Source organism: Phasianus colchicus, chromosome 8 (genome assembly GCF_987193195.1).
Source record: "Phasianus colchicus chromosome 8, bPhaCol1.hap1.1, whole genome shotgun sequence".
NCBI lineage: Eukaryota > Metazoa > Chordata > Aves > Galliformes > Phasianidae > Phasianus > Phasianus colchicus.
The window spans coordinates 4,415,450-4,434,006 of NC_143443.1; the positions used below are offsets into that span (position 1 = coordinate 4,415,450).

The window sequence follows — 18,557 nt, forward strand, 5'->3', positions numbered from 1 at the left end:
GGTGCTCACAAATAATTTTGCAAAAATAGTGGCTTGTGGAACTGAACGTTCTGTATCGTGTTGAAAGATGAGAATGAGGCAAGCTAATTAGAACATACTTTAAAAGGTACATAAGAATCTATTTGAGTTTAATTAGGATGGTAATTATAATGAAAGACAGCCAGTCTGCAAAGGGCACCTGTTAAACAGCATATGGAAATTTAACCTGTTTAGTGCTTCTTTGCTTATTTGTAACTCTTCCTGTACTGGATCAGTATCTTCCTGTATTAGGAGTGGATTTGTTTAGTTCACCTCTCGTCTTTAGTGCCAACATATGACATACTGCATGCATGGGCACAGCTCTTTCATCATGTGGGTAATCTAGATAGGATGGCAGAAGTGACACTTGTAGCTCTCCTGGCTTTATCAGAGTGCAGTTTCAGAGCCTGGGGACCGTGAACCCAGCAATACATCAAATCTACACGTATTTCCTTGGGTGAATGTAAGGAAGTCTAATTTTTGCGTCTTGACTGTGCTACAGGGAATTGCCTGTAATGTCCGTTCAGTTACTGGAAGAAAGGATCCCTGTTTGAGGGTTGTTTTGGGGTGCTGGAATTTACTTACCAGTGTGCATGTAGGTTTTGCTGGATGGGAGTGAAACAACCTCTTCCACATGGCTAGGGTAGACTTGTTGCATAGCTCTATCAAGCTAGAATGTCATTTTAAGTAATTGTGTGTGTCTGTTGTGTTTTGTGTATGTGTGGAGGCAGGGGGGTAGTGGCCTTGTCTACAGAGGTAATTTTATATTGATTATTCCAAGTAGATGTTGGAGACAGACAGCCTGAGGATAGTAAATAAAGGACAGAGGATCTCATGCTTCTTGTGAATGCAGTTGAGAAATAATTACTATGCCAGCATTAGAATTAGTGTGGAGTTTGTCTGATTATATTTGCTGCTTATTGAAGGTAAGAAGATGGACTAGCTAAATTCAGAGGACTTAAAAAAGGTGAAGTGTTAGTAGAGAAGTTGTTTCTAATTAGGGAAGAAGGCCATCTGACTCTTGCCACTGAGGTTATGAGAAGTTAAGCACGGCTACAGTCTGGGGTTGGTAATAGGTAATAACTAGAAAGTGAACTAGTGAAATAAATCTTTTGCAATCTAGTATGTGCTTCTCAAATGAATATGAGTAATGAAATTTTAAATACCGCTAATAACTTCTCACAATGCAGAAATTGAATAGAATAAAAGTGTAGATCCTCTTTCAATGAGCTTGACTCATGAGGAAGAATGTTCCATTACTGTTACCTTGGACAGCAGACAATATTTACTCAAGCATAGTGCTACTGGCTAAGTGTTTGAGAATGCATTTTCTCACTGATAAGTATATCTAATATTTTTCTTTTTTCTTTTTTTTTTTTTTTTGCTTTAGCTAGCTGGCATGGCATTCCTTGCAGCTGGACTGTGGGCATGGAGTGAAAAGGTAAGGGTAAAATGATTGGTATTACGTAGTTTGGTGCCTGCCCTCTTCTGCTCCACTAAAACAATTGATTTCTGTAGAAGGAGTGAGGTTTAAATGTAGCATCAGAGCTCAAGACCGCATTCAGATCTTCTAAATGGAAAGTAGCTGTAGTTTTATTCTTACCCATTATTGCTATTAGGCCGTGGCCCTTTGAGTTTAGACTTCGTTGTGGACTTGTAAGAGCAGGGTTAAAGAGAATTAAGAAGAAATTTTCATCTTTGTGGGTTGTTTCTCTTTTGAAAGCCTTTTTTTCTAAAAATATACTTAATTCTAATAAGAGGATGGGAGAAGGTTATTAGCCTTTTGAAGGGATGGAAAAGATTTTTATAAAAACAAAAAATTAGCATGCATCTGTAAGATGGTGTTAACGTAGTGTTATCACTTTAAGGCCATCTGTTATCCACTTAACTTCCTGTGGAGTTACAGACCTGATTCTGTGACCATATAGAGGAAGAAAATTGGGGAGCACTGCCCAACTCAGTAATACTTTCTTGCTTTTGTTTTACTGAAGTTTCTTTCAGCTGTGTCACTTCCTCAATGGAGGGAGGGCTTTGGGCACGTATCTGTGTAACTCACATCTTACAAGAGACCATATAGGTGTGAAAATAAATGGTTTACCCCACTGTTAATGATTGTAGAAGTATGGCTCACGTTTGACTGCAAGCAGTAAGGAAAAAGTGACCGTGGCTAGCAGACTTAACTGCATTTTAATTGACAGTGCAGGGCACGTGCCTTCAGTCTGGAGCTGTGCTACTGAGTAGGTACACTTTCATTGCCAATATAGTGTAACGTTTCCATAGAGCCTTTGTATCAATAAACTGACAACGTAGTGAGGTTCTGGTGTTTATCTCCTGCTATAAAATAATTTTCTTTCTAATCCTTTATGGAAGGTGTGTTTCAGAAGGTGTCAAACGTAGCTTGAATTTGTTTTCTGTAATGTTCGTATGCTCTTTTCTGCTTCAGACTGTTGTGTAAAGGAGCACATATGATCTCTGTGGTTGGAAATGACTGGCTCAGTTTGCCAAATGACCTTTACGGTACACTAACATTACTGAAAATGAAAGCCTTGCTAAAATTGTTGACTTTTCCTGTCTTTATTTCTTGAATTTTGCCTGAACTGTTTCTACTGTCTGTTCTACAACTAAGAACTTAAAAGCTTTTCCTGTGTTCTTAAACTTCTGAATGGCTCTTGAAATCTGTACCTTATTTTTTTCGTGTCAGTTGCTTTGTGTGGACATTTTCATATCATTGCTGTTCTTTTGCAATAGTGGATGTATGTCACAGTGTGGATCTGTCTGTTTACAGATAAGTTTCAGTGAACAATAGAAGGGAAGTAAAAGAAAAACATTCTAAAAGCTGCAGTGGTAAACCCAAGGGGAAACTAAAGGTAGTACAGAAGAGTTTTAAACATCCTGTCTCTTAGTGCAGCATGAAGTACATCGATCTTTTTTAACTTATTTGTTGTATTTTTTTTTGTCATCATCTTTTCCATTACGACTTCAATTTGATTCCTGAGTGTTCTTTTTATCCAGAGGTAAATGCTGTATATCTCTATGAGCTGATAACATATCAAAAGGAGCACGCTGTTTTGTGTCAAGTGCTGAAAGTAACTTAAGTAAAAAAAAACAAAAGTTACCCACCCTGGTATACATTATCATGCTTATGAGTCAAATGCATAATTTTTTAAATCTAATTAGGCTACACGTGTGATCTCTTAAGTGGTTCCTGTTATGTCAAACAGTCATGTAGAAGTTGTTGCAGAACATGTTAAGTTTACATCAGTAAAGGCTGGCTTGATGTTAATGTGTAGCCTGAGAGATACTGCAAAAGTTATCAGAAGAAAAATGAGTATGACTGTATGATTCAGGTATTAGCAACAAGATAAGTCTGAGCCATCATGTCAAAAAAGCTGGCATCAGTACAGGCTGAGCGGGGGCTCACTGCCTAGGAAGCAGGTTTGGGAATTAAAACCCTGGTTTCCTGTCGGTCATTAAGCTGAGTATCAGCTGTGTACCTTCAGGTGTAAGGCAGCCATCCACCTGCTGGCTGTATTAGCACTCGCGTGGTCAGCGGCTGGGGAAGGAGATTATTCCAACAGTATTCTTTACTCTGGAGGCTGTCTCTGGGGCAGGGATGAAGGGAGGGTAGAGCTACCTGCTTGTTGAAAGAATTTCCCACGTGTTTTCAAATAAATAATGATTCCACAAGTCCAATTCAATGGCGTTTCTAAATGCATCAGTGATATTTTAAGTTTCTGATTTTTGGTGGGGAGAGAGGGCTGAGTCTTAACACCATCATCCTTCAGTTGTCCCCGGCAGAAGCATCCTAAGATGAATAAGGTGGGGTGAGATAGTCTCTTGAACTGAATTGCTTATTGACTGACTTCCTTCCTTCTGGATTTCTTACTTGCCATATTTCTTTAGACCAAGAGTCTCCACACTAACAAGGGAACGTTGTAAATTTCAAATGTGAACTTGAAGAGATTGTTTTGAACCTAGGGTGAATAATAGACCCTACTTCCTGTCTACTTATTTTCACAAAGTGCTTTGATCGAAGGAAGTTTTGTTCCAAAAGATGTCTGAGGAAAACTTGAGGTTTAGATGTAGGAAGTGGATAGCCGGAAACAGCTCTGAAACTTTCAGCATCCTGTTCAGACTGATTAGTTCCATAGCTTATTGATTTGCTGACTTAGTCTTGACACGTCTGCCCTGTTTTGAATGTCTGAGGCATGGATGTGATTGATTAGATAGGACTCCAGTTCACCAGTAGGCCAGATATGATAGTTAGCTTTGAGGCTTCACAGTTTGTAAGGAGAATAATGTCACTGATTGGACTGACTTGGTGTCTTTGCTTCCCAGGACTTTTTGAACGATGGGTAATCTCTAAACCGTGGCCGCTTTTTAATGGGTTATTTCAACTCTTAGTGACAAGCAGTGGCAAGGCAATTCTGATTTCTGCTATTCAATTAGATTTTTTTGCCCCTTCAGTCAGTTTTGATCTAAAAACAAACAGAACAGGAACGCCACATGTCTGCTGTCTTGCTATCACCAAATTAATGTCTCTGACAAGATCTGTTGTGGAACACATTGAGAAAGAAGATCAACCATGTACCATGAGAACATATTATGAATATCTTGAGAATACTATTAATCAGTGTTTTTCCATCAGCTGATGAGGTTTTTCAACATTAACTTTAGCTTTTAATGCATTATTTCCAAGACACTGTTTTTGTTAGCTAAGTATACAATTAGAAAGTGAGAGAATACCTTGGACAAATTCTCTTCATGCATATTCTTCACACTTACCTCTAGTGCAAATATCTGATTAGCAACATGAGAATTTGCATTACTTGGTTAGACTACTTCTACAAATTGTAAGCCTTTAGGAGTCTATTCAGTATCTCATGCTAAATGTAGTTAGTATGAGCATATATTTTATAAAGCAAACAAAGGTGATTTCTATTATTTTTCTGTTTTAAAGGCAAAGTGTTTCATCTTAAAATGTTCAGCCTGTGAGCAAACACTCAGATCATGCAAGGCTACTTGAATGTCCCTACAGAGTATTCTTGTTAACTTAAACAGTTACAGTTGTTAGTCTCTTGCTTCTTGCATCTTCTTCTTGTTTTTCTTGCACGTGACTTGAAAATCTTGTGCTATATGGATTTGATGAGATTTTAATGTTAGCTGGTATAAATTTATACGGAACAGTCTTGAGAGGATGATGAATTTTTTGTATTATCATTAACTCAGACATAGAAATTCAGTCTTGCATCACCCATATGTTTTCATGTGGTTAGTGTTCTTTCTTTATGCCACCTAAGCATCGAGGTTGGAAAGGTATTATTTAATGACTTTGGTCTTTTCCTGATAGCTATATTTCAAGTTAATACACGTTATTAGTTCTGTTGCCATGATTTGGATGCTCAGTGATAGCGTTGAGCTTTTGGCACCATCTGGTGGAAGCTTGTTTGGCAAATAGATGTAGGTAGTCTGAAATGTATGGACTGCACTAGATTGCTCAGTAAGAATTTACAGCTTTGACTTGGCATTAGTACTTGCTGGGATAAAGAAAACTGATCTCCTCAACAACCCTTTTGTGATCAAACCTTTCCAAGTGGGTCTCAGTTTGCAAGCTCAAGGATTTGAAACCGATTACTTTGGTATCTCGTAAGAATCATCACAATTCCAAATATGAAATAGAAAATGGCTGTAGTGGTCATATTTCTGCTATTCTGTTTTTCAGGGTGTGTTATCTGACCTAACAAAGGTGACTGGTCTTCATGGTCTTGATCCAGTGGTGCTTGTCTTAGTCGTGGGAATCGTGATGTTTACTTTGGGATTTGCTGGTTGCGTGGGAGCTCTGAGAGAAAACATCTGCCTTCTGAAGTTTGTGAGTAACATCATTACATGTGTGAATCCATGTGTATGTGAAAGTATGAAACCATGGGTGAAGAAAAGAAGTAATTTGTGGCGTTCAGTTTATTACAGTGCAATGGTGAGCTCAGTCCCTGACAAACTTCTTTAAGGGACAGTATAAAATATCTAAACTTAAGTATTTTAGCCCTGCTCCTAGAAATGTTTCTTTTTTTTCATTCATTCTGCTATTGCAGCAATGTTTTTATGTATTTCAGATTGTAACATAATGTAATATGTAATAGCATGAAGTGATGTTCTGAAACATAGCTGGAAGTTACTGAAAGGAGATCATGTTGTGGCTTTGGGCAAACAATCGCTTTATAGCTTAATCTCTTGTAAGTTTTCAGAGGGCAAAAATTGGGGGCTTAAATGACTAACAAAATATCTGTAACGTTTGCTTTTGTATTGAGATTTCCTTTATTTAAATTTAGAAACAGTTAAGCGGGACAAAAGAAATAATGAAAATGAGAAGAGCCCACCAAGCCCTGTGTTTTGCAGATTATTATATATTAATAATCCAACTGCTGTGTGTAATGACTATAGATTAGTGCTTCTTTTCACTTCACATAACCAAAATGAAAAGATAACTCTATTTCTAGTTTTTTTTTTTTGCATTAAATTCTCACTTAGCAGTCCCTTCTTTTCATAGTGTCTGTACTGAGCGAGAGTTTTAACATGTCTTCATCTTTTCCTAATGGAATATGGATGCATTCAAGAGGGATAAATATCTTCTAATATGTGACTTTTTCTTTTACAGTTCTGTGGAACGATTGTATTTATATTTCTGTTGGAGCTGGCAGTGGCAGTTCTGGCTGTCTTGTTCCAGGACTGGGTGAGGGACAAAGTCAAGGAGTTCTTTGAGAATAACATTAAGTCCTACCGAGATGATATTGACCTCCAGAACCTCATTGATTCACTACAGAAAATTGTAAGTACATTGCCTGTCACTTTTCCTTTGTTTTCTGGGAGAATATGTAGTTAAGGAAGTTTCCCTCTTTTGTGTTACTGATTGATCGTGCTCTTTAGCTAGTAGTGCCATGTGACAGGTGTGCTGTTCTGATGTTTCTTTACTGAGAGCATTAGTTATCATAGAATCACAGAATGGCCTGGCTTGAAAAAGACCACAATGACCATCCAGTTCCAATCTCCTCCTACGTGCAGGGTCACCAACCAGCAGACCAGGCTGCCCAGAGCCACATCCAGCCTGGCCTTGAATGCCTCCAGGGATGGGGCATCCACAGCCTCCTTGGGCAACCTGTTCCAGTGCCTCACCACCCTCTGGGTGAAAAACTTCCTCCTAATATCTAACCTAAACCTCCCCTGTCTCAGTTTAAAACTATTCCCCCTTGTCCTATCACGATCTACCCTCGTAAACAGCCTTTCCCCCTCCTGTTCATATGCTCCCTTTGGATATTGGAAGGCCACAATGAGATCTCCCCAGAGACTTCTCTTCTCCAAACTAAACAAGACGTGAGGCGCAGTGGTGTTCTAATTGTCAATGTCTTCACTTTTGCTCCCCGTTCTGATCAGTGTTGCACCAGGTCAAGCTAAAAGTGTGCAAAAAACCCTATCTCTATCTAAAATAAAACAACAAAAATAAAAACTAAATTTAAAAAAAATCATGCAGTGAAATTAGTGTCTAGTTGTCTGCACTTCTTTAGGAGACACTGCATTCTTTCATGGAGTTACATTAGGGGGCCTTTTGTCTTCATACAATCATAGAGTCTTTTGAGTTGGAAGGAACCTTCAAGATCATTAAGTCCAACTCCTCATCTACAGATCAGTCAGGTTGCTTAGAGCCTGGGTCAGCCTGACCTTGAATGTGTCTGAGGACAGGGTTTTACCACCTCTTTGGGCAACCTGTTCTAGTGCCTCACTATACTTACTGTTTAAAAAAAAAAAAAAAAAGAAAAGCTCCTTCCTTAAGACTAATTTTAAACTCTCCTCCTTTAATTTTCATTTGTTTCCCTTTGTCCTATTGCAACAGACTCTGCTAAGGAGTCTGAACTCTTCTTTCTTATAACCCCCTTCGAAATACTGAAAGGCCGCTATCAGGTCTTCCAGGAACTTACTCATTTCTGTTGGTTTTTGTGAGACGTGCTCTTACCACACATCTTTTCTGTACTGAGGACTCCACATCTGGATGCAGTACCCCAGGAGACATCTCACCAGTGCAGGGTAGAGGGGCAGGATCACCTCCCTCGACCTGCTGACCACGCTTGTTTTGATGCAGCCCAGGATTAAGTCGGTTTTCTGGGCTACAAGGGTACATTGCTGGCTTATGTCCAGCTTACCATTCACAGGTAGCCCCAGGTCCTTTTTAGCAGGGTTGTGCTCTGTCCTTAATAATCCTGTTCTGATACTGGGAGTTGCCTGTGACTTAGGTGCAAGACCTTGCACTCGGTTTTGTTGAGCTTCGTGAGGTTCGCATAGGCTCAATGCTCAACCTGTGTAGGTCTCTGAATGGCATTCCATCCCTCGTGCGTGTCGACTGCACCACACAGCTTAGTGTCATCTGGAAACTTGCTGAGGATGCACTCTATCCCACTGTCAGTGTCACTGATGTTCAAGATTGCTGATCTAGTACTGACTTCTGCGGGATGCCACTTGCTCTGTTATCTCCATCTGAACATGAAACCACTGATCACCGCTCTCTGGGTACAGTCTTACCATCGGTTCCTCATCCATCTAACAGTCTACTCACCAAATCTGTATCTTTCCAATTTGGAGAGCAGGATATCATGGGGGACTGCGTCAAAGGCCTTACTGAATTGCAGAACCATCAGTGGTTCTTCCACTGTCCACTGGTGCAATTATGCCATCATAAAAAGTGACACCATTTGTCATGCAGGGTCTGCCCTTGATGAAGCCCTGCTGGTTATCACTTCTGAGACGCATCTCATCTTAAAGCAAAAAACATCTTTAGCTGTGGAAAGCTGTTCTGTAGGTACTCAAATAATTGCATGCTGTTTTTGTCCTAAAATAGTCAGTTGCTAAGAGAGGAGATAGTAAGGCCTGTTGCTAATAAGAGCTTGGTGGCTTTCAGATTCTTTTACAGTCACACGCAAAAAGCAGTCAGTGAGGGTGAGTTTTCTTGTTTTTAATTTATGTCTGCATGTATGGAGAAATTGAGGAACTGCTTCACAAAGAGGTAAAAAGTTTTTTCTTCCCTTTTTTTTTTTCCCTTGTCAAGGAAGTCACTTTTCTGTCTGTATCCTATATTTTAGAAGATCACACTTAAAAATCTGTGTTCACAGCTCACTTTGATAGCAAAACGTATACTTGTATGAACTGTTATATATTACCAGCAGCTGTACATTCTTGGTTATTTCACTCTTGTGTGTGTTAACATGGCATGTGAAACAATCTGCTGACTTAAGCTGACTGGATGGTTTTGAGTACTACTTTATTTGGTATTTGGTATTAAGGGCACCTTCTTGTAAGGTGATGCTGCTCCTGGCCACTTCCAGCATCGGTAATGTTAGAGATGCAAGTGGTATCCTAAGAGAGTTGGAAACTTTATGAGGTACTAGGAAAATGTGTAATAAAACATTTCAAGTACATGAATTGTAACACAGGTTAGTGAACTGCAAACCAATTTTCACCTGTTCTAGAACTTGAAAATTCTTTGAAATGTTTGGATTTCCCTGATCTGTATTTACGAAATTTACATTGCACTGTTTAGGTCCAGAAACATAATGTGAAAAAATCACAGAGCTGACTGACCTTTGAATGAATAAGGCTATGTCAGTTAATTCACATGGGTATGAAAATTTTCTCATTTGAAAGAAAATAAGTGTATTCACAAATGTTTTGATACATTTTTCAGAGTAAACAAAGGGGGAAAATCTTGTTGATTCGTGGAGACTTAAAAGCTAAATCACAAAGTTAAAGAAATAGTTCTTTTTTGTATTTCTTTTGCATTTGGCTAACGTGGATTACATTGGGCAGTTACATGTGAAGTGATAATTTTTTTTGATGCTTCGAGTCGTGTTAGCATCTATTTCCAAGAACATTATGCCAAATGGTTCTTTTTTTGTTGTTTCATAGATACGCTGTATTGATTATTCAGTTTGTTTTACTTTTGTGTTGCCATTGATTCCTTACAGCCATAGGGAAGTTGAGCAAATATTATTCCAGAGACCTAATCAGTGAATACATTATCTATAAAACGTCCCCACATAGCAAGTGTTTGTTTATCTCTTGCAGAACCATTGCTGTGGTGCCCAAGGCCCGGATGACTGGGATTTCAACATATACTTCAACTGCAGCAGTGAAAGCAAAAGTCGTGAGAAATGCGGTGTTCCATTCTCCTGTTGTATACCTGATCCTGCTGTAAGTTGTTTCCTGGTTTGGTGTCATTCTGTTATTGAAGAGTTAGGACAAGAAGTACTTCCTGAGTGTGGTGTAGGCTTCAAAAAGTCTTCTAAATATCCAAAATTATTATTAATAGCCAAATTCTGTTTTTGTTACTGCTCTATTCTTTTTAGAGGATAGAATAGATGTGTCCGCCTCTTACACAGCTGAGAATGTACTGCCTGTCACTAGGAATTCAGAAGCTGTTTTTATGTGATTGAAGTCTGTGAACATTGGCTATTGATACTGTTTTATTCCCGAGGCCTTGATTTCAAGCTCTGTCATCTACTGTTGAAGCAGCACATTCACCCCTCTTAGGACTGCTGTACAGCACCCCTCTGCCTGACAAGTAGGAGTAACTGTCTTTGCTCATGCCTTTGGTTATCAGCAGCTGGTTAAGTGCTCGTGCACAGGCTGAGTTTTAAGTCAGCTTTCAACTCTGAGTCAATTCTTTGCTTTTGGCAATTCTTAAGTACTCGCTGGTTAGGTCTGCTTATTAAGCTGTAGGAATCTGATCCTTGGAACGGAAGCAGAAACAGATAGATGCAAATGAATGCTTTGTAGTAATTGTTGTTCAGGTCAACTCAGCAGTCCTCACCTAAAGGAGATAACCATGGTAGGTTATGCTATGGCTTTTGATCATCTAGAGTCAACCAAAGAAAGATGTTGTCAGGAAAGTATTCCGAGTTCAGATCCTCTGGTAACTCTTCTCTCATTTTAATTCGGAACTGTGCTATTTCACTGTGGTCTTTCCTGTTGCTGGTGCTGTATTTAAGGAGATAGTGTTAAATGTAAACTTCTTTGATTTGCCATTCTTCTCCGAGCATCTTGATATAATTCACTACATATTGTGTAAGTACTTCAGTAATTGTGTAGTAAATAGGTTTGATTAGTCTCATAGGGAAGAAAAACAAAAGTATCATAAAAGAAGCATCTTTGGAGCTTAATACCATTGTTGGGTTTTGTGGAATTGGAAACTGGAAGGTTTGTTTGAGACATAACGGGAAGGTTTTCTTTGTCTACAGTGGTTTTATCTCAAAGCTGGGTTATGTGAGACTGATTTATCAACTGTTAAAGGCACTCTAGTAGCTTGCAGCTATCTATCTGTTCCTGGTATTCACTAACAAGGATAGCCACATGAAGTGATGGAGTTGTAAGGAAGATATTTTCGACTGCAAAAATCAGCGTGGTACCTCTGTTGTCCCAGCATTTAGGTGTTATGTGAAAGAGATTAAATGATATCAATCTTGGAAGTACAGATGTTTTATCTGAAGGCTGTAAGTAGAGCTGTTAAATGTCATGTTCAGTAGTCCTTGCTACTGAAAGCCAATGGGAGAAGCTGGAAATTGTAGCGGAGGATGCTTATTTGTTCCTGCTTTTTACCTGCTGTCCACTTGGACGTTATACCTTTCTGGTGTTCTGATTCTTTGCTATGTTGTTTTAACTGAAATGTTTTCTAGAAGAGCTGTTTTGTGCAGTTGTGATTTTTTTGTGGATTTAAGAGGCAAGTAGAATTCAACTGACGTGTTTTCAATCCTTGTTTTTCAGCAAAAAGTTGTGAATACACAGTGTGGCTATGATGTCAGAAAAAAGGTACGGTGATGGAATCTGTTTGTCTTTCCTGCTCTCTGCATAGATAATAAAAAGGGCAATTGCTGATACTTAAGTCAGCACAGACAGCGCTGCATCCTGCTACTAGTAGAGAATGGTGTAGTTTTTTTTCTACTTAGAGCAGAGAAAGTGGAAGAAAATAACAGAACACCTAAAGGAAAAGTCCCATTTAAAAAGGGGGTATGACTTCCATTTCGAATGTCTGTTATTAGTTCTAACATTCTAATTTTGAATTCCGCTTTCTACTAATTCTGAAGTATTCTAATAATAGGGTTTGTAGGAAGATACTAATGTCCTGATATCCTTTGAGTTAATTTGGGCATATATATGTATTTCTGAAATTCAGTTTCAAATATTACTGTATAAATAAGAAATTTTACTATATCCCTTCACGTGTGACTTGACTGTTAAAATAAACTTGAGCATAGAACTAATGTTCTTGAATTGTTCTCGTTCAGAGCAAGAATCAGTGGGATGACCAGATCTTCATCAAGGGTTGTATTGTTGCTCTGGAAGCTTGGTTGCCTCGAAATATCTACGTTGTTGCAGGTGTCTTCATAGCTATCTCCCTGCTACAGGTTAGTTGCTTTTGCTGTTCTTTTTTATGTTAGGTATGAGGGCAGGATAATGATGCATTTGTAGAGACTTATTTTGAAGTTGAGGTCGGTTGATTTCCTTATGCCAAAACTATGTATTTCAAAGAAATGAAGGTCATAATAAAAACACAGTTGTACAGTATATTATGATACATCATTATTATGTATTTTACTGTATATGAGCATAACATACTATTCTATTTTCATATAAATGTAATTTTAATAGTTCAATATATCAGGAGGGAGAGGAGATCTGGCAATTTGCTCGGTGTAGATCAGAACTACAGCCTTTTAGCACAAATGTGAAAAACTGAAATCTCATTTTATTTTTCATGCTAAGACTCCCAGTCAGCATACTTGAGCATACGGAGCAAACATACGCATACTGATCAAGAATAGAGGAGCAGGGTAGCTGGTGAAGAGGTTGCAAATGTGGTGTTAGAGGAACTCTGTCTAGTCCTGCTGACTTGTTACAGTACCTTTTCTATGCTTGATGCAACAAAGAAAATGAATCAAAATTCTCAGTAGAACATATCAACTTACTTCTTTCAAGACAGACGTCACCTTCATTGTGGCACTTGTTTATTCTTAACTCAACTGCTTTCTTGTTGTACTACTTCACTGGGAAATAACCAAGTTGTAAATCTACTACCAAATATTTTCCATTTAACTGAAAATTCAAGTGTAGTTGTAGCAAAATATCTTTCACCAACTATAAAAATACTGATATTTCATCAGTATCTATTGGTTGTGCTTCCCGTGCCTTTGTAGAGCAATCCTGACCTGAGAACGCTCCCTTTAATTAAGAGGGTGTTCAAGATAGGAAGTGTAATCTTTTGTCAGTGTGTTGACTTCAATTTGATCGTGATCTTATTCACGTGTTAAGTCTGTGACACTGCCTTCATGTCACAGTTTTCCAATTGAATCTGTCTTGGCATTAAGTTATTTCATAGTGGGACTAAAAGTTAGACGTAATATCTGCTTCTGGAACAAATCTTCTGGCTTTTCCAGAACTTCACCACAGTATGTTGTTATTTCTCTAACAATGTTCTACGAAATGTGCTGAGTTATGAATCAATCTACAATTTTTAAAGGAAAGTTTCCCAGAAAACCTGAATGAATGATATTTTCCAAGTTGATAAATGTCCCAGTGATCTGGGGCTTCTCTAGTTTTTGCGAGACAAGAGTTTCACTTCAGTGCAAGTTATTGCACATTACTGAAGTACGAAAAAAGATGATGAAAAAATCAGAAAACTGACTGGATTAACCGAAGTTACAGAATGATTTGACATAGTGTGAATTTACCTGTTCCTAAAACTGAGTGTAAACTTGGCTAACTGGATTTCTTCCACCTGTAGGATGTCTAGAAGTAGAATATTATTTTGAGCACTTCTGAAGCATTACAGAAATCATCTTCTTATCAGTTACATCTTCTACTAGATTCTGCTGCTTCATTACTGTTTAGTAATAGCCGTGCTCTAACAGATGATCCTGGCTACAAAGTGGTGTCTGATCCTGCAAATGCTTTATCAGTGCATTGTTGTTCACAATAGAGTAGTTGCATTGACTGAAGCGCATTGAACACACAAAGGTTCTCATTCTGAAATAATGGGTAATGGTTATAAGCTCTGTGTCTCGTATCTACTTGCAGACTTGTACATGTATTACATTTCACAATTTTTTTGTTCTTTTTTTTCTTTTTAGATTTTTGGAATTTTCCTAGCCAGGACATTGATTTCTGATATAGAAGCTGTAAAGGCAGGCAATGCCTTCTGAATATAAAATCAAACACATGTTGCAAAAAGTATATCTTATTATTCTTGGTCAGACATGAAAGTGGAAAGAAATGCGCAGACCGTGAAATACTCCTGGTGTTAAAAGTGGATCTTACCTGCTCATGGGTTTTGCTACAAGCTGGTACAAAAAAGAATCTCCAGCCCATCTGTTTGCCTTTTTTCTTATGAGACAACTCAGTGCATCAGAACTGATCTCTGGTGAGGAAGAAATGGGAGTTTCCCAAGTTGGCAGAACAGATTTTAAACTTGGAGGAAGGAGAAATGGAAGTGCTTTAAGCTCCTTCCTTGAAGAATTACCATGAAGATTGTTCTGATTTTACTCCGAACTGTCATTGCTTTCAGTGTTGTAATCTCTTCAGAAGGCCTGCTGATCTCTTGAGAATATTGAAAAGGTTTTAATCTCTGCAGTAGACTCGTGCAGTCGTTTGGGCAAGATGACCAACAACCGTCGTCATCGTGGTATTGGAAATTGAAGCAAACATCACAAATTTTCTAGTTCTTTTGTTAACGGTTGTGCAGAAATGGGGAATGTTTCTGTTTGACTGGGAATGATGTAGAAGTCTCAGAAGCAGAAACTTACGTTCAGCCTCGGATAGCTTGAGTAACCCAAGCAGTTATGAAAATGCACGAGGGGACAAGTCTGACTCTATGGCATTATATGTTAGCAGTCTCCATTTCAGGCAAGGGAATGTGAATCCCTAGTGCTGTCTGGAAAAAATGTAAATAGTCTTTATTTATAGAAAAAGGAAAAAACTCTTTAAAAATGTGTAGCTTTTTATTGTTCAGTGCTATTTTTTAAAAAGTGCTGCCCACAGAAGTTTAGAAGTGCAGTTTGTTTCGGTAGTTAGCAAGCTTGCTAATGCTAGCTTTGGACTTGTTTTCCTTTTTCCTTTCCTCTGGTTTCTTTCATGTTTGCTATGCTGATTATTACAAGCCCTAATTGCTAGTATCAAAGCTGATGAAAACATTCAGATGCAGCATTAATCACTACTGGTCTGTTTTTTTTCTTAAAAATCAGGAAGTCTGCATTTAGTAGAACACTAGCTTATGAATTTTTTATGAATCTTCTATCAAGTTACTAAATCATCAGTTCTGTTTGTTTTCTAATATGTGGTTCAAATGCCAATCACAGTGTGCTGACGAGAACCATTTCTTCACAGTTTCTTATGGTATCAAACTGAAGTACTTCTGCTAAAATAACTTTTGTGGGTTTTTACTGTTTTTACTTTTACCGGAAGAAAACCAAATTCTTCTTCCCATCCTTTTTTTCCTGAAGTTCAGTAAGATGTCCAGTCTTCTCTGAAAATCTTTGGATTAGGATTGCAGTGGCTGCAAAAGCGCGGCCATGCCTGGCATACTATTGTAATCTATCAAAGATGGATGTATATGGATGAAAACTTCTAGGAAGTAGTTGTTGGTTTTACAGTAGGCTGTATGACTAACAGTGTTTACTGCTTCCAGTGGCACCCATTTTTTCAGGGAGAGCAAACTTTTTTTTTATAGTGCCTGAGAGTGTAAATTTTAAAGAAGTATATATTTTTCTAATGATATTTTACTACGTGTAGTCTGTGTGAAGGACTTGATAGTTGTATTTCCAAAGTATATGGCCGCCTTAGGAAACCGAACTCCTAGATATTTCATTTCCATTTTTGTATTATGCATGTATTACTGAACGGTTCACTGGCAGAAGCTGACTTGCAGTAAGAATCTTTGTGTTGGTTGTCCAGATGTTCTTATAGCTCTGTGAAACTCTTTGCAGGCAATGCTGTACTTCTCAAGTATATTTCAATGCAGCTTTGATAGTTCTTTTTCTGGCTAGTGATTGAGACAGAAGAGGACAAGGAAGCTTGTCTAAAGTTGGCCGATTTCCTTAGAACAGAGAACAGTCCAATATTATTCATCTGAAAAACCTGTAAGTAAAATCTATAGAAGTGCACTGTGATACTTTTTTAGCTTCATTATGCAACAAGGGAAAAATAGCTGTAGATCAATGAAGGGAGGGCAAGATGCATTTCTTCTGCAGAACCTTGAACTTGTGGTCTGTATTACCTATTTGCTGAATGTAGTCCATTAGGAGCAGCCAAACGTTTGCTGCAGTTACTGCTACTTTGCAAGCAACAAAGTGGTGTTCTGTAACATTTGCTTTTAACTCTGGTGCTCAAAACAATTACAACACCTCGTCAACCAGCTTTTGCTCTATTCTGTGTAATAATCTGGTGTATGTAAGATTGGAGAACGCTTCCTGTTGTAACTTTCTGTTTGTAAAACATCGTGTTGAAAATTGCATCACGGGAGTACATTTCACTTGGCCATTTTTTGACACAAGGCACGTAGTGCTGGAAAGTTGTTTCAAGAGTGGATGAAAATCATCATGGCTTCAGCGAGGTCACTGTGGAGTTCATGCACTGAAGTTAGCTGCCACCAAGGGCCTGTTCCATCTATCGGAATTCCACTGTCTGTGGATCCTTGCCAAGATGTCTGAGATGAATGAATGCTTGATTTCTTTTGGTTCTCAGATGATCTGGTTTGTATGCAAAGCAGAATTTAATCAGCATTGTCTTTCTGCAGTTTGTTCTTAGTGGCCTTGGCCACGTTAACACCAGCTTTGTATCAGTACTCTTTGGAATCTTTTGGAACTGAATTCAAGAGAGCAAGTTCAACCTATCTGAGGCTCTTTACATTCATGAACATTTGTTTTCACCGTGGATAACCTCCTCTGCATTTATTCAGTAAAATTTTTTAAAATCCTGTGGCTGTAGGCTGTTTTACCTCTAAGCATTTAAACCGCCGCCCCCGGTGGTGGTACATGTGGCTACTGTAATTTCAGACTTGGAATGGGAATACTTTCTTAACATTTTTTACTTAAAGTTTTATTTAGCACCTTTTGTATGGACCCACAGTGACTTCATGCCTAACAGTTTAGCTTATGGTTTAAACAAGGCTTGTCAGAATAAGCAGTTGAGTGTGAGCCTGCTCTAAAGCCCCGAAGGAGAACAAAATCAACAGTTTTGCAAGGATAGGTTTGATAAATTGTTGATGTTGAGATTTCATTGGTTGCCTTTGGAACAACTCCACTAACACTACGGCGAAAACAAGGCATTTAATGAAGATATCAAATATGAGATCAGACTTGAATAACCGGACTGAGGGAAGGGAACTTGTCAACGTGTGATCATTTTTATTTATCAGAAATGAGCACAATATATTTCTGTGAAGCAATGTATTTATTTCTCAATTGGTTCTCACAATGCGACTGCTCTTGTTTCTTACGCGTGTTTGAACACTGTTAGTTTGTTTACAGAAAGGAGGATGATTACGAGCACAAATAAGAGTGCAGTGACCAAAGGAGCTTCAGTCACCTCTTAAAAGTCTGAATATTACTTGCCAAGGGGTCTTTATTTCTGTTGATTCTTGTACAGTGCCATGTGGATAGATTTGTACCTCAAGTACTTTGAGGTTCACGTGGCAATTGGTTTATATATAGCATTGCCTTGCTTTTTTCTCTCTTCACTCCATCCTTTCCTCTTCCTTCCCATACTGCCTGTGGGTTTTCATGCAGCTTGAATGTTTATCCTGTGTAAGGGGAGGTCATGTCTCTTCTGAGATGGCTTTTCTGAGTGACTTTTGGTATACATATATATATATATATATATATATATATATATATTTTTTTTTTTCCTCAAGCCTTACGTTTGATTAAATGAAATAAATGTTTTGTACTTCTGGCATTTGTTTTCTAAGATTTATTGCTTGCAATCACTACTGCTATTATCCTCTGTGAGGTAAAGGTGTGCTAATACTTAAGCTTTTTTTACTCAACGTAATTCTTGATAGTTTTTTTTCAATCTTGACTGATGAATAAATGGTAACCTGGGTGCTTTTCTCTTCACTGTTGATGGAAAGCCATGCAAAAAATGAAAGTTGAAAGTCAGTTTGCAGAGAAGCAGTGATGCCATCTGCAGATATTAAAAAGAAGTTTTAAATCGATGTTTGTACTGTGACTGCCACTAGTCCAGGTGTCACTCAGTTCATTACTGAGCAATGGTCCTGAAATCACTGAGTGCAGAAGGGAAGTAACCTAACAGGTCTGAACATGAGGTTTATTTGATAATTTGGTGTGTCTGTGTTGGCCATTTTGACTCTAATACGTTAAAACAAAAACTTGATTCTAATTTTAGAAAGATCAGAAACATTTAGCCAATAGATAATGGCTTTATTGTTTGTGTATCTAGGTTAAGTACTGTAGAATGTTAAGGCTGGATCACTTGTGTTAAAAATGGCGACC

At 38.2% G+C, this 18,557-nt stretch overlaps 1 protein-coding gene across 2 annotated transcripts in view; it reads left to right on the forward strand.

The window, feature by feature from the left end:
• TSPAN14 (tetraspanin 14) overlaps positions 1 to 17,919 on the forward strand; it is a 40,434-nt gene extending 22,515 nt beyond the window's left edge. Inside the window, exons 3-9 of one of the 2 annotated variants that reach the window (XM_031602485.2) lie at positions 1,409 to 1,459; positions 5,741 to 5,887; positions 6,671 to 6,841; positions 10,123 to 10,248; positions 11,818 to 11,862; positions 12,339 to 12,458; positions 14,181 to 17,919. In XM_031602485.2, coding sequence (XP_031458345.1) covers positions 1,409 to 1,459; positions 5,741 to 5,887; positions 6,671 to 6,841; positions 10,123 to 10,248; positions 11,818 to 11,862; positions 12,339 to 12,458; positions 14,181 to 14,252 — 732 coding nt within the window. In that variant the 3' untranslated portion in view covers positions 14,253 to 17,919. The other variant, XM_090144754.1, reaches the window with a different exon arrangement.
• Positions 17,920 to 18,557: the final 638 nt, after the last annotated feature.